The 15,110-nt window shown below is 44.6% G+C and overlaps 1 protein-coding gene across 1 annotated transcript in view; it reads right to left on the reverse strand.

Annotated features, from left to right (window-relative positions):
• Positions 1-1,454: 1,454 nt before the first annotated feature.
• CLINT1 (clathrin interactor 1) overlaps positions 1,455-15,110 on the reverse strand; it is a 74,147-nt gene continuing 60,491 nt past the window's right edge. The window contains exons 7-12 of the mRNA XM_044281253.1: positions 9,813-10,050; positions 9,259-9,334; positions 7,465-7,545; positions 6,879-7,162; positions 6,587-6,776; positions 1,455-4,329 (exon numbers count right to left, since the gene is read on the reverse strand). Coding sequence (XP_044137188.1) covers positions 4,043-4,329; positions 6,587-6,776; positions 6,879-7,162; positions 7,465-7,545; positions 9,259-9,334; positions 9,813-10,050 — 1,156 coding nt within the window. The 3' untranslated portion in view covers positions 1,455-4,042. The remainder of the gene's footprint in view (positions 4,330-6,586; positions 6,777-6,878; positions 7,163-7,464; positions 7,546-9,258; positions 9,335-9,812; positions 10,051-15,110) is intronic.

Genomic DNA, 15,110 nt, shown 5'->3' on the forward strand with positions numbered 1-15,110 from the left:
ACCATGTGCTGTCCGCATCTTTTGCAGCCCCACTGAAATTAATACGATCGTGTGAATAACCCTTATACTGACATTGAGCAGCAGGCTGCACCAGAGAGATGCAGCCCAACGGGAAATGCTGGAGGCAGGCTCAGGGCCTACACTGGCTTTGGCACCCCGCAATCTAATTTGCGGGGTGCCGATGAAAGACAGAGAGAATACTCTCTCTCTGTGTTGCACCTTTGCCTGCAGCATGTAAGGGGTAAATGGCCCGGCTCGTTCCTCCTGCCAGTCTGGGACGTTACAGCAGAAGCACAGCTCTCATGTGAGAGAACCCCCACTCTACAGAAGACGCATGCAGAGCTCAGACCGGGCCTTTTGCAAGTAGGCAGTGGCCCAGCCTAAGGCCCCTTAGTGACCACTGTAAAAAGGTGTATTGGTGGTCACTTAGGGGTTAAACCAAAAAAGTTCAATTTTGTTCTCATTGGTCCACAAAACATTGTTCCAATAGAACTCTGGCTTGACCAGGTTATCTTTAGCAGACTGCAGATGGGCAGCAGTGTTCTTTTTCCAGAGCAGTGGCTTTCTCCTTACAATCCTGCCAGCACACCAGTGTTGTTCAGTGTCCTCCTGATCTTCAATTTATTTTGAACACAACCTGTCTGTAGACTAGTGGAGTCCAAACTCTTTAAAAGATATTTTTTTTTTAACCTTTTCCAGCCTGATGAGCATCAACAATTCTTCTTTTGAGATCCTCAGAAATCCCCTTTGTGCCATAATAGATAGAAAATTTAGAAGGGTTCAGAAACTTTCAAGCACCACTGTAGGCAGGTACTACTAGTTTTCTAGTCATCACAATTTGGCCCTTGGTAAATTTATGGAAAGTTAAAAGAAGTGGTTTTAATGTTTTGGTTATTCAGTTTAGATATATTACGAGCCTTTCACTTCTTTTGGTAGATCGATATAAGAACAAAGCTGAATGGTAATACAGGAGTTGGTGTTCATCTGGCCATTACCATCCCCCCCCCTTCTATTATCCTGACAATGACACATGATATAGAGCACATTCTAAAAGATCCTCACAGCGTGGTTCAGACACCATGTAATAGGTAAGTGTGGGAGCTGTTGATGTAACAATACTTGAAAGCTCCTATTCTTTGAAACCAATTTAAACAGGGTGAATTGTTGAAAGATTAAAAACCACAGTCTGCTAATTACCCCCGCTTCTCATCTCTTATTCAGGCTGTGAATCATGTTCCATCACCATTAGCTGCAGCCCATGAATTTTGGTCTAATTAGTAGGGCTAGAGATGAAGCGTCGTTTGGACCTGGCACCCTGGGCCCGTCAGCACGAGGAGATGTCATTAAACAATCTTAAATTATTTATGAAAATTACTTTGCTCAAATTGTAATTATTTCCTCTCTGTGCGAATGCTGGTGCGAAACGGCGGAAGGAATGAAGCAGGCAGGTAAAAGCCCGGGTCAGAAGGTTTAATGGTGGAAAACATCTGGACTGCTATGGAGACAGGTAAGTGATCAATGCCTTTAAAACAGAAGCGTAAGGACAAAGAAATAACAGTTGGCTCGACACTCTGTGAAAATGCTGTTCCCTCTCCCACCACTCATACACATCCTGTCATCTCATGAAAAATAAAATCAAGTACGATTTCTACAAGGAAGATAAAACATTTTAAGAAAATCAGGTTTCATTTTTTTTATACATATTTATTTCAAGCCAATAAATTTGAAGGCAGCTACAGCTCACCTTTATGTAATAATATAGATCTGTATTTATTTCATAACTGATTCCCAACACCATCCATTGCCTTATGTACAAAGGAAAAAAAGCAGGAGGGAACAAAGAAAAAAAGTCATATAAAATCTAAAATCATGCTTAGCTGTGCAGACGAGGACAACAGCGAGACCAGAGAGAGGAGCCTTATGGGACCGGCTGCACTACCCTACATTTCCCACATAGCCAAGGCAGCTTGTAGTGAACTGCTAGATCCTGGGACCTCAAAATGAAATGGGTTTCTGAAATTGAAGTAGCTAAAAGTTAAAGGGGTCCCTGAAATAACAGCTATAATCTGTGAGGAAACTGGACAGCAGGTGTTCTACTTCGCTGCAGCAACTCCGCAGGAGAAATGTAGTATTACACTCCTCCTGCTGAAATTAATGCTCTGTGTAATTCATGGATGTGCTTTTGGTCATAACTCTCTGCTTTGGCTTGAAAAGAAGACCCTCTTCAATTATTTCTGCATTCCCTAACTGGGTATTTAAAAATGCCGGTAACTACCATACTATGCAAAGTTTTTTAACTGTGGTATACTGAGGGAGGTGGGGGAGGAGGTGGCTGGTTTACAAAACTGTCTATACTGCCCACAGCAACCAATCACAGCACAACTTTGATTTCATAATTTGCTGATTAATGGGCAACAGGGATTTTTGTTTCATAAATATGTTTCAATTCCTCACAGTTTTAAGATTTTTGCTTGCTATCCGTGAATGTAAGTCCCTTCCTGATCATGTAGTGCTCACACAAATGCACAGAATTCCAGCCTCTGGCTGTTAAAGAGAGTCTAAGAACAGTTTTGTCCATACTAAACTGCTGACTGTACTAAGCAGGGGGTGGGGAGAATAGTGCAAAAATACATCAGGAATAGTGTGAATATTAACTTTTATTCTGCCAGGTTCTCCTACAGGTGTCCAGGAGGTAGAGCTACACTGTAAAGTGCTCTCTGCGCTGTCTCATAGCTCCTCCCATCTGCTTTTAGTGGCAGCTGTAGAGGTCTCCTGGTTGGATGCTACAGCTGTCACTTAGAGCAGTTGGGAGGGGCTGTGAAGCAGCTCAATGGAGAGAACACGTCACAGGGAAGCACCGCCATCTGGGCCCTTACAGCAGCAGAACCTGGCAGAATAAAACTTCATATTCGCACTACAAAAGGTATGTTTGTACTGCTCTCCCCAGCCCCTTCCTAGTGCCGTCCGCAGTTTAGAATAGTCAAAACAGCTGAAAGACTCCCTTAAACAATGGACATTTTCATTCTGACAACACATAAAAATACTGAAGACCTGGAACATAGGATATTAAAAAGTAGCATGAATTTTCCATTATGCAATGATTCAGCTTTTTTACATGAAATCAGGAAGCATTTAAAGCTTGCAATGGAGGATAGTTTATATAACAATGGTTGCACTTTTCTGCCAAACAGTAACACCTATGATGTAGGGGTGCAAGCAACGTGACATAGCACTATGAACCAAGAAGAAGTATAGCTAAGGGGGTCATTTTGGGGTTTGCTGGCTAAAAGGCTTGATGTAACATGCAGGGGCAATGAAAAAGGAAAAGGGAAACTGAAAAACAATTCTTGCCCATACAAATCCAAGCAATGTCTCCAAACACCCCGAACATACTGATGGATGCTGAAGAACAGTGTCCTGCTTCCAGCTATATACCTCATGGCCCTTGGGAATGTGGTGAGCTTAGAGGTGACTAGAAGAAGCATGGGAGACAGCAGGTCTACACTGCAGGACATACGTACTTAGAAGCAGCAATAACTGAAACAATCTAAGTCACGTTAGAGAAAAATAGAACATTTCTTGTATATTACACTACATAAAAAAAGAAGCCGTTCCCAATTGAGTTGAGGAGCAGATACTGTTCATGAGGTTGGGAATGTAGAGATTAAATGTGTATGTCTATCAAATCCCATCCAGGTAATTCATAAACCTAAAAGAGAGAGAAGGGGGAAAAAAAATAAAAACAAAGGCGCCCTGTCACGTACCCTGATAGCAGACGTTGTGTACCCACTCAAACCTGTCTGGTACATAAAGGCAATAGTGCTCACTACAGAGCAGTCTCTCTCCAGACCGTCCAGAGTCTCACCTCTACAAACTGCTTGCCTGGAAGTTCATTTTTATTCATTTATAAAAGATATTTTTTTCATGGAGGACCAGACTGTTTCCAGTCCTCCAGGTCCCCCCCAATTTTCTTTCGTCGTGTGTGTGCGCAGTTGAAAATCCTTCAATATTCCATCTGTGTGGGATCGGCTGCATAAAGCTTTTATTTGCTGAAGTTGGCAAAGTTTGCAAAGGCATCTTGTTTAGGTGGCATTACTCCAGGGGCTAATCCCATAGGCATTCCCATAGTGGTGGGCATGCCCATCACACCCTGGTTCATCATGGGAGGGACTCCTGCCATACCCATAGTGCCAGTCATCATGTTAGGGATACCGATGCCACCAGGCATAATGGGGCTGGTTTGAGGTCGGACGGGCATCATGCCTGGGGTTCCACCGATGTTCATATTTGCAAAGCTCTGTGGCAACATCCCTATAGGCTGCTGCATATCTGTGGGATAAAAAAGAGAAAAGTCAGTGATTCAGCCCATATTGAGACTTGTTGAACGTGCATTTTAGCCCCAATACGGTCCGAAAAAGTAAACACCAATGCACACCATACTGCAGCCATGTAGTAAGACCTTAGAGTGAGGGTCTCTTTCACGGATTGTGTATTCCTCTAAAAGCATTGAATTTAGTGCTTCTAGGGGGACGCTAGCATGCTTCCATTTTTTTATTTTAATATTAATGCGGACATATTGTTCTTTCAACCATATAGTGATCTGCATAGCCTCACTGCAATCCTGTGACTGTATGAGGAATCTGTAAGATACAGAGGCCAAATATGCTAGTGCATATCACCCTACAGATTTGTAAGAAGGGGAGATCCACCTTGCAGACAGATATTACTTGCCTGCAGAGGCATACAACACTTGTTTGTCTGGGAGCAAATTCTCAATCCTCTATGTTCATCACGTTTTCTTGTGACACATTGTACTTCATGTTAATGGTAAATTTGAGTCAATATGTTTTGCCTTTATTTATAAAAAAAAATCCAAAAGTTGACAAAAATATGAAAAAAATTCACTGTTTTCTAATTTTGAATCTATCTGCTTTTAAGACAGATATTGATGCCTCATTAAATATTTATTACATTCAAATTAGGTCTACTTTATGTTGGCATCATTTTAGTAATGTAAATTTTTTAAGGACACTAGAAATTTAAGAAAATTTCTAAAGTCAGCTTTTTTAAGGACCAGTTTAGTTATGAAGTCACTTTGTGGGGCTTACATAATAGAACCAACCCATAAATGACCCCATTTTAAAAATGACACCCCTCAAACTATTCAAAACTGGTTTTAAAGGGTTAACCCTTTAAGTATTCCACGGGAATTAAAGCAAAATAGAGGTGAAATTTCAAAATGTCACTTTTTGTGTGCAGATTTTCCATTTTAATAAAAAAAAATCCTGGAACTCTTGTAACAGCGATCTATTACTCAGGCTATTACTATTAGCCGAGGTCCAAAAGGGACTAAATCCCAGATCGCCATAACTGTGGCATGTAAAATACCTTCATATAGGCAACATAGGGACATCAAATTCCCATGTTATGGGCATTAAAGGGGGTTTCCAGACTCCTGACACTGATGACCAATCCTCAGGGCAGGCCATTAATATCAGATTGGTGAGGGTCTGACACCGCGGTAACCAATCATTCGAGATCCGAAGTAGATTCGCTCAAAACTTTGTTTTAATGCTGTATGGAGATCAAATGGTTTTCAGTTTTAAAAATCGAATGCTGAACTATTCACCAAAGTCTTGCAAGACTTCGGTGATAACTCATTTGAACTCGCCGGAGCCCATACAGTATTCAAACGAAGTTTTGAGCAAAGCAACTTTGGATCTAGGATCTGAAGCTCACTTCGCTCATTACTAGTCATTTTACTAGAACTGCTATGGCATGAGATTGACAGTTTTGTTTGAATTTTACTTTCCCTGACAAATTAACATGGTCCATAAATTAAAGAGTCGCTGTATTTTCACACAAATTCGCATCATTTAATAGAGAATGGTGTAACTAGCACATTTCTAAATCACTTGATTTAAAAAAAATATGCCTGAAAAAAAAAAAAGAAAAAGCTGTAAAAGTCATGGCAACTAGGATTCTTACTTCTGCCTAACTTGCAGTCCACTGCCTGTTGTCAGGCAAGATCTGTCCCTAGTTAGAGACACAGAAAACAGCAGAATGGAAGTAGGGGCGTGTCAGAGCTAGCTGAGATCCTGATAATAGAACTGCTTCTAAGGATCACTTGAGCGCCCGAGCCTGTGTGATTTCCCCCTCCTTATCTGGTTTGTGAGCTCCGAAGCGAAAAACAAACAGTGGACAGTAAGGGAAAGGACATCCCAGGAGTACAGTGCTGGCAGATTCCCCTGCTTGTGAGAGAAATGCATCTAGTTGTGCAGTTTAAGAGGGGAACAATTAGGCTGAAAACGACATTAGGGAAGCCCCAAAATAGGCCTATTCATTCACAATTATGATTGTGCAAAGAAGCACAGCTATTATGCAAACTTCAGGTACGCTTCAAGAATGGATTTATTGTATTCTGAAAAGATTGTATCACCAGTGACTAGGGTGGCGAACATGTCATAGGCTGATACAGGAAGAAATAAATCAATGGGAATGGCTGTAAATGTAGTGTAATCTGTGGTTCCACACACCACTACTCCCTGTCCAGACACCAAATAGTTTGTCTAAAGGAAGCACTTACTTTGCTGCATCATGGCATTCAAAGAGGGTTGAGATGGTTTACAGGGCTGCATGCCTGGTATGAGACTGTCCAGGGAGATGTTGACACTGGGGTCAGACCAGGTGGATGGGAGCGATTTTCCTTGAACCTTGAGGTCTGTTCCCTGTGCAGGCAATGTGTTTTGCTTGTGTAGACTGAGGTTCTGCAAGGGCTAAGACACAAGATATTACATTTCATATTTTCCTTTGTTTCATTACCAATACATGTCCACTTGCAATGCATTCAGACACTGAAAAACTTTTTTTTCCCCTACCTGAGACCTTGACGCGGGAAGCGTCACTCCCACAGAACTAGAGCTCATCATAGACAGGTTCATACTCTGGGATGTGCTCATGGTAGCGTGTGTAGGTCCCATGAGGTCAAAGAGGTCTGTTGTGTTGGAGGCAGCAGGGGTGGGTTGCGGATGGGAAGCAGTAAATAAGTCGGTACTCTGTTGCGAGACTGCAAACAAATCGGTCGGCGGTACAGATGGGGCTGTTCCTGGCTGACTGAAGGCACCCCAGTCCCCAAAATCTCCATTACCAGTTGCTGTTGAGCCTGAAAAATTAAAATAATTTTCCTAGAAATCAAACATGCTGGTAAATGAGCTGCTGCTAGAAGCAAAACATATAGAAAGATAGTTGTCCAGACCATCAATATCTTATCCATATGGTTGCTTGAGTATTTCATATTTACAAGGGAAATTTATCAAAACTGGTGCAAAGGAAATCTGGCTTAGTTGCACATAGCATCCAATCAGATCCCACCTTTCATTTTTTTCAGAAACCTTATTGTTGGCTATGGGCAACTAAGCCAGTTTGCTTTGCACCAGTTTGGCTAATTTTCCTGTATGTCTGTACCTTGTGTTGCTGGGATGACGGAAGACTGAGCAGCTGATGAATTAAAGTCTGCAAAACCACCAAACGGATCGGAAGTGGAGCCTACATGCAGGAAAAAATAAAAAAAAAGTGAAAGATAAGAAACCAGAAACATGGAACTAAATACTGTATTCAGGATTGAACATATCCCTAACACACCCCTAAGTATTTCATTTATTAGTAGCCCCTCTAATGAAGAGCTTTGACCACCAAAAGGGTCCATTTGCAGCAGTTATTTTTAATCCTTTAATTGCATCTAAAAGCCACTTTACAAATCATACCTGCTGAAGGGTGTACACAGCTCCTATGAAGAGCTATGTCTCTCTATGGTTACATACAAACTTAAAACAAACCCTGTGGTATAGTCAGTTCCTGCAATCATGTGTTCCACCACTGCCTCTGCTCACCCATCTACTGCGTGAAGGTTACCAAGAAAATGGGCCAAAGGGAGTGGATTAACGTAGGACTGTAATATCAGACTACAATGGTGTGTTTGTAGTCTGTAACCATGGAGACACATAGGTCTGCACTAGAGCTCTTTACACAAAACATTTAAAGAAATTGGAGTATAAGAATGGAGCATGTAACAGTTTTCATATCTATATCATGTCAAACACCATGGACTAACTCCTCTCAAAGGAAATTGCCATCACTTGTGTTTCCTGCCAAGATAAGCTAGCATTCAAGTTTGCACTCCATCACTCCTGGCTGAACAGACGTCATGAGCCACCACTATCTACAACATAAAGAGGCCAGAAGTTTGTTTTTTCTAAGTTTTGTATGTGTCCAGATGAAAGTCATTGGGTACAACACAAAAAAAAATAACAAAAAAAAACCAAAACACACTGATCATGAATAAGCAATAAAGTGAGTGCAAATCTTCTCCTCACATACAACATAATGAGGGAAGCAGTGCTGCCTGGGTCCGTTCTTGACAGAGTCAGACATGTCTACTCCGTGACCGTCCTCTCAGCACAGCTGGCAAGGCAGGTGGCACCATAACATCTGCCTAGCACTCAGAGATCCCTAAAGACCATTTTTGATGCCTGGCATAATGCCCACGCTGCCACAACTCTACATGAAATTCTAACCATCTGGCACGACCAACAGGACAGAACATTAAAAAAAAGTGTTCTGCTTGGGAAATTGCTGGGAGGCCAAATACGGAGGCACAAAAAAAAATTATAATAATTGGGTCTTGGATAAATAAGCTTTAGGAACTCTAGAACCACAAGAATAACAAGCAAAAGAGACTACAGACCACAAAGGAAATGTGCATTAAACCTACCGACCATTCTAGAGGCCACATGGCTCCTTGGTGATGTCGACCACACACAACATATGTAGCTGCCTATTTCACGAGTCTCACCATAAACATGCATACTTAAGAATAGGGTGTTGTCAGACCCACTCTTATCTCACTTGGGAAAAACTGATCAGGCATATTGAAATCCAACATGCCCAATGCGGATTGCTCGGCTATTTTCGGAATTCCCATAAAAATGAATCGGTGCGCAGCCACTGCTTCCATTCACTTCTTTGGGGCTGATGGAAATAGCAGAGCCATCGCTCGGCTATTTTCTGCGGCACCAAAGAAAAGAATGGAGGGCGGCTGCGCATGTGCGGCTGCGTTTACGAGATAGGTGCAGTTCCCACCTCTGGGACCCGCACCTATCAGACAATGTGGGCATATCCTAGCGATATGCCCCCATTGCCTGAGCTTGGAAAACCCTTTTAACTTCCCCCAACCTCTGCCCATTTCTTCAAGCGTATTACCTGATTTTGATTCTGATTCAAACAGTAGGTCCACCAGATCATTGGATGCTTTTTTACTGCCCTCACTAGAAGTAGCCTGGAACAGATAGCAAATACTTAATTCACACCACAGAAGAGTACGGTAGAGGAGACTACTGGTATGATACAACCATGTGGCTGCTTATACACTTTCAAGTGCAATTAAAGGGGAACTCCTATCAAAGACATTTAACATTTCAGAATATGCAGTAAGTGTCTGAAAGCAGAGGTACCATATCTGGAACGTTCACCAATCAAGAAAACAGGGGTTCTGTGACCCCTGTATGCTCCACAACACTGCTGCCACAAACAGGAGACTGAGTTGGCTCCATGTCAGTAGGATTTACACACTATTTGCAGCTGTTGCTGGGCTGGCTTTTGATGCTTACGATGGTCCAACTATCAGACATATTTAGCATAATCGGAGCCCTATATATATTTGTATGCCTCCTCCAAATATGACAAAAATAACTGGGCGTGGGAGACAGATCTACTGTAAAATGTCAGATAGAGAACAATAGACAGATGGTGCAGACCTTGTTTGTAGCTGGATGGCTGGCAGATGAGGTCAGCTCTGGACTCTCTTTATCTCCGGTATAGTGTGCAGCTGCGCCAAGATCAATTTTAGTTGGGTTTCCTGTACGCTTGAGGCGGGTGGTGGTGGTCTCAGTGGCCTGAGTGATGTGGATGTGCTTGGTGGTGACCATCTCCTGCTCATCTTTGAACTCTCCTGTTTGTTTTACTCGGTTGTTTTTCCGCTCTTCTTCGCTGTCACTAGAGAAGCGGGGGTCAAATCAGTCATCTGTTTGAACCCTTTTGGTTGTGGCTCAAGTTCTTTACACATTCTTCAAGTGGATGACAAGTCTACATACACATCTTAGTTCCAATTTTTTACTAAAAAACAGTAGACTACCCTATAACTATTAGCCGTGCATCAGGACATCAGACAGTGGCGTAACTACCGGGGAAGCAGCTGCTTCGGGGCCCGGGCTGCCAAGGGGGCCCGGCGCCCCAGCAGCGTGTGTGACAGTTTATTTTCAAGTTAGTTAAATATCGTGTTCAGGGCCCCTTCACAGCCACTAGTGTGATCTAATTTTACTGTCTGCTAAAGTCTCCTGGTCTGGGATTCGAACCCACAACCTCCAATCTATCAGTGAATCAGTGGCAAAGCATTTACCCTCACAGCCATAAAGGCTGCATTACAACTGACTGTAAAAAAAAAAAAATACATCTATACACATGACAGCTGCCCAAACACACCTAGCACTGCTATATCTGTATATGACAGCTGTCCCTGCACACTCAGCTCTGCTATATCTCTATATATGACAGCTGCCCCAGCAAACCCAGCTCTACTTCATCTATACACATGACAGCTGCCAAAACACAGCCAGCTCTGCTACATCTATACACATGACAGCTGCCAAAACACAGCCAGCTCTGCTACATCTATACACATGACAGCTGCCAAAACACAGCCAGCTCTGCTACATCTATACACATGACAGCTGCCCCCAACACACCAGGCACTGCTATATCTCTATATGACAGCTGTCCCAGCACACTCAGCTCTGCTATATCTCTATATATGACAGCTGCCCCAGCAAACCCAGCTCTACTACATCTATACACATGACAGCTGCCGAAACACAGCCAGCTCTGCTACATCATTACACATGACCGCTGCCCCCAACACACCAGCACTGCTATATATCTATATGACAGCTGTCCCAGCACACTCAGCTCTGCTATATCTCTATATATGACAGCTGCCCCAGCAAACCCAGCTCTACTACATCTATACACATGACAGATGCCTAAACACACCCAGCTCTAGTACATCTATACACAACAGCTGCACCAGCACACTCAGCTCTGCTATATCTCTATATATGACAGCTGCCCCAGCAAAACCAGCTCTACTACATCTATACACATGACAGATGCCTAAACACACCCAGCTCTGCTACATCTATACACGACAGCTGCACCAGCACACTCAGCTCTGCTATATCTCTATATATGACAGCTGCCCCAGCAAACCCAGCCCTACTACATCTATACATGACAGATGCCCAAACACACCCAGCTCTGCTACATCTATACACATGACAGCTGCACCAGCACACTCAGCTCTACTATATCTCTATATATGACAACTGCCCCAGCAAACCCAGCTCTACTACATCTATACACATGACAGCTGCCGAAACACAGCCAGCACTGCTACATCTATACACATGACAGCTGCCCCAGCACACTCAGCTCTGCTATATCTCTATATATCTATCTACTGTATAGCAATACTTAGAGATATATAGATGTAGCAGGGCTGGTTGTGCTGGAGCAGCTATCATATATAGAGATATAGCAGGGCTGAGTGTGCTGGGACAGCTGTCATATAGAGATATAGCAGTGCTGGGTGTGTTTGGGCAGCTGTCATATGCATAGATGTAGCAGAGCTGGGTTTGCTGGGGCAGCTATCATATATAGAGATATAGCAGAGCTGAGCTGGAACAGCTGTCATATAGAGATATATCTGAGATACTGCTATATCTGTATATGACAGCTGTCTCAGCACATTCAGCTCTGCTACATCTCTATATATGAACAGCTGCCATGTGTATAGATGTACACTTAGCCAGCTATAACAGTAGAAGTCTCATATTTTTTTCACTCAGCCTCAAGGCAGCTCGTATGGTCTAGTGGTTAGCTGCTCTGCCTCTGAAGCAGAAGGTCGTGGGTTCGAATCCCAGCAGACTCTTTTCTGAAATACAAGCACTGAGTCCATATAAGGACATACAGGGCGGGACAGAATACAAGGCGGGACACAGGAAGAGGCTGCATCGCATCGCTGACATGGAGGTAAGTAGAAGTGTTTATTTTTATTTTTTTTAATACCCGACTGTTACTGCCATGGGGGAGCGGAAGGCACCTGATACTGGCACATGGGGGGAGGGGGGTTGGCACCTGATACTGGCACATGGGGGGGGGGGGGGGGGGAAGAGGCACCTGATACTAGTCTGGCACATGGGGGGGAGTGGGGTTGGCACCTGATACTGGCATGGGGGGGGGGAGGGAGAGAGGCACCTGATACTGGCATTGGGGGGGGGGGGGGGGGGGAGAGAGGCACTTGATACTGGCACTTTTTTTGTGGTGGTGGTGGGGGGGGAGATGGCACTATGATACTGGGACATGGGGGGGGGGGGGGGGCACCTGATACTGGCACCTGGAGGGGAGAGGGGCACCTGATACTGGCACCTGGAGGGGAGAGGGGGGGTTGGCACTTGATACTGGCACATGGGGGGGGGAGGCACCTGATACTGGCACATGGGGAGGGGGGAGGGAGAGAGGCACTTGATATTGGCACTTTTTAGTGGGGGGGGGGGGGGAGATGGCGCTATGATACTGGGACATGGGGAGGAGAGAGGCACTTGATACTGGCATGTGGGGGGGGGGGGGTTGGCACTATGATACTGGCACATGGGGGGGAGAGGCACTTAATACTGGCACTTTTTTGCGGGGGAGATGGCACTATGATACTGGCACATGGGGGGAAGAGAGAGGCACTTGATACTGGCACATGGGGGGTGGGAAGGAGAGAGGCACTTGATACTGGCACATGGGGGGAGATGGCACTATGATACTGGGACATGTGGGGGGGGAGAGGCACTTGATACTGGCACATGATGGGGGGCACTTACTGGCACATTATTGGGGGGCATTATGGGGGACACTAGGCCGGCAGCCTATCAGAGGCCGGACACTGAGCGGCATCTACTGGGGCACTATATATGGGGCATTTTATACTGGTACATTTTGGGGGGCACTAGCAGGAAGGGGGGAGAGGAGCACTATGGGGGAATTTACTGGGGGCACTATATAGGGGTATTTTATACTGGCACATTATGGGGGCACTATGGGGACATTAGCTCAACTGGGGGCATTACAAGGGGGTATTTTTTGCACTGTCACATTATAAGGAGAATTATTACTACTGGGGGGGGGGGGAGGGGCATTATGGTGGGTTTTATTACTGCCCCATGGTATGACCCCCTAGTAGCAGCACCGGCCTCTCCCTGCTCTGCTATCCCTCTGCCCCTTCTCCAAATCCTTATAATAAAATCTTTCTCATTAGGATAAAACACAACATCAGCTCCGCCGAGCCCCCGGCCAAAGTGTGGAAGTGGCGTCCGAGATCCCCAATGGCCAAGCCATGTAACTGTAAGTGTTCATGTGGAGTATGTTTATGTTATGCACATATAGCCTACACTGTGCCCCACAATATACCGCTACACTGTGCCACACAATATACAGTATACCTCTATACTGTGCCTCACAATATACCTCAACACTGTGCCACACAATATACAGTATACCGCTACACTGTGCCTCACAATATACCTCTACACTGTGCCACACAATATACAGTATACCGCTACACTGTGCCACACAATATACAGTATACCTCTATACTGTGCCACACAATATACAGTATACCTCTACACTGTGCCAAAGGAGTGGGGTTTACACAGGAGGAGGGAGGTGCGAAGCGCGCTGAGGGGGGCCCTTACAAATATTTGCTGTGGGGCCCAGTCACTTCTAGTTACGCCCCTGACATCAGACATCATGGACCAGGACTTAGGCTACTTTCACACTAGCGTTCGATCGGATCCGTTCTGAACGGATCCGATCATATTAATGCAGACGGAGGCTCCGTTCAGAACGGATCCGTCTGCATTAAATTGGCAAAAAAAAAAAAACTAAGTGTGAAATTAGCCTGAGCGGATCCGTCCAGACTTTTACATTGAAAGTCAATGGGGGACGGATCCGTTTGAAGATTGAGCCATATTGTGGCATCTTCAAACGGATCCGTCCCCATTGACTTACATTGTAAGTCTGGACGGATCCGCACGCCTCCGCACGGCCAGGCGGACACCCGAACGCTGCAAGCAGCGATCAGGTGTCCGCCTGCTGAGCGGAGCGGAGGCTGAACGCCGCCAGACTGATGCAGTCTGAGCGGATCCGCATCCATTCAGATTGCATCAGGGCTGGACGGAAGCGTTCGGGTCCGCTCGTGAGCCCCTTCAAACGGAGCTCACGAGCGGACAGCCGAACGCTAGTGTGAAAGTAGCCTTACCCTGGAGACAATTTAGCATCACTTTCCAGTGTAAGAGGCTATCTGTCCTGCTCCATGGCATACATTTTTATCATGGTGATAGATTTTTGGCAGGAGAGGGGCTGTATTACACTCTGTCACCTCATTTTGCACCACTGTGACACAATCAAAGGGTGCTTATGGGTTATCACAAGTATCTATCAGGCCATGCCTGAACCAGTCAGTCAATGTAAGGCCTCATGCACACGAACGTTCCGTGTTTTGTGGTCCGCAAACTGCAGATCCGCAAAAAATGGAAGCCGCCGTGCGCCTTCCGTAATTTACGGAAAAGGCGGCCCACTGTAGACATGCTATTCTTGTCCGCAAAATGGACAAGAATAGGACATGTTATATTTTTAGGGTGCCACGGAACGGAGCAACGGATGCGGACAGCACACTGAGTGCTGTCCGCATCTTTTGCGGCCCCATTGAAGTGAATGGGTCCGCACCCGAGCCGCAAAAACTGTGGCTCGGATGCGGACCAGAACTATGGTCGTGTGCATGAGGCCTAACACAGATAGACAATAATGCTTTGAAAGTCTCCTTAAAAGGATAAAAAAAAAAATAAGAAAAAGTAATTGATTCATAAATTTCATATAAAAAGTCTATCCAGACCCTTTTTCATAAAATATATATAAAATATAGTTTAACAATAGTTTACCATACAAAAAATACA

The sequence above is a fragment of the Bufo gargarizans genome, chromosome 2 (genome assembly GCF_014858855.1).
Source record: "Bufo gargarizans isolate SCDJY-AF-19 chromosome 2, ASM1485885v1, whole genome shotgun sequence".
Classification (NCBI taxonomy): Eukaryota; Metazoa; Chordata; class Amphibia; order Anura; family Bufonidae; genus Bufo; species Bufo gargarizans.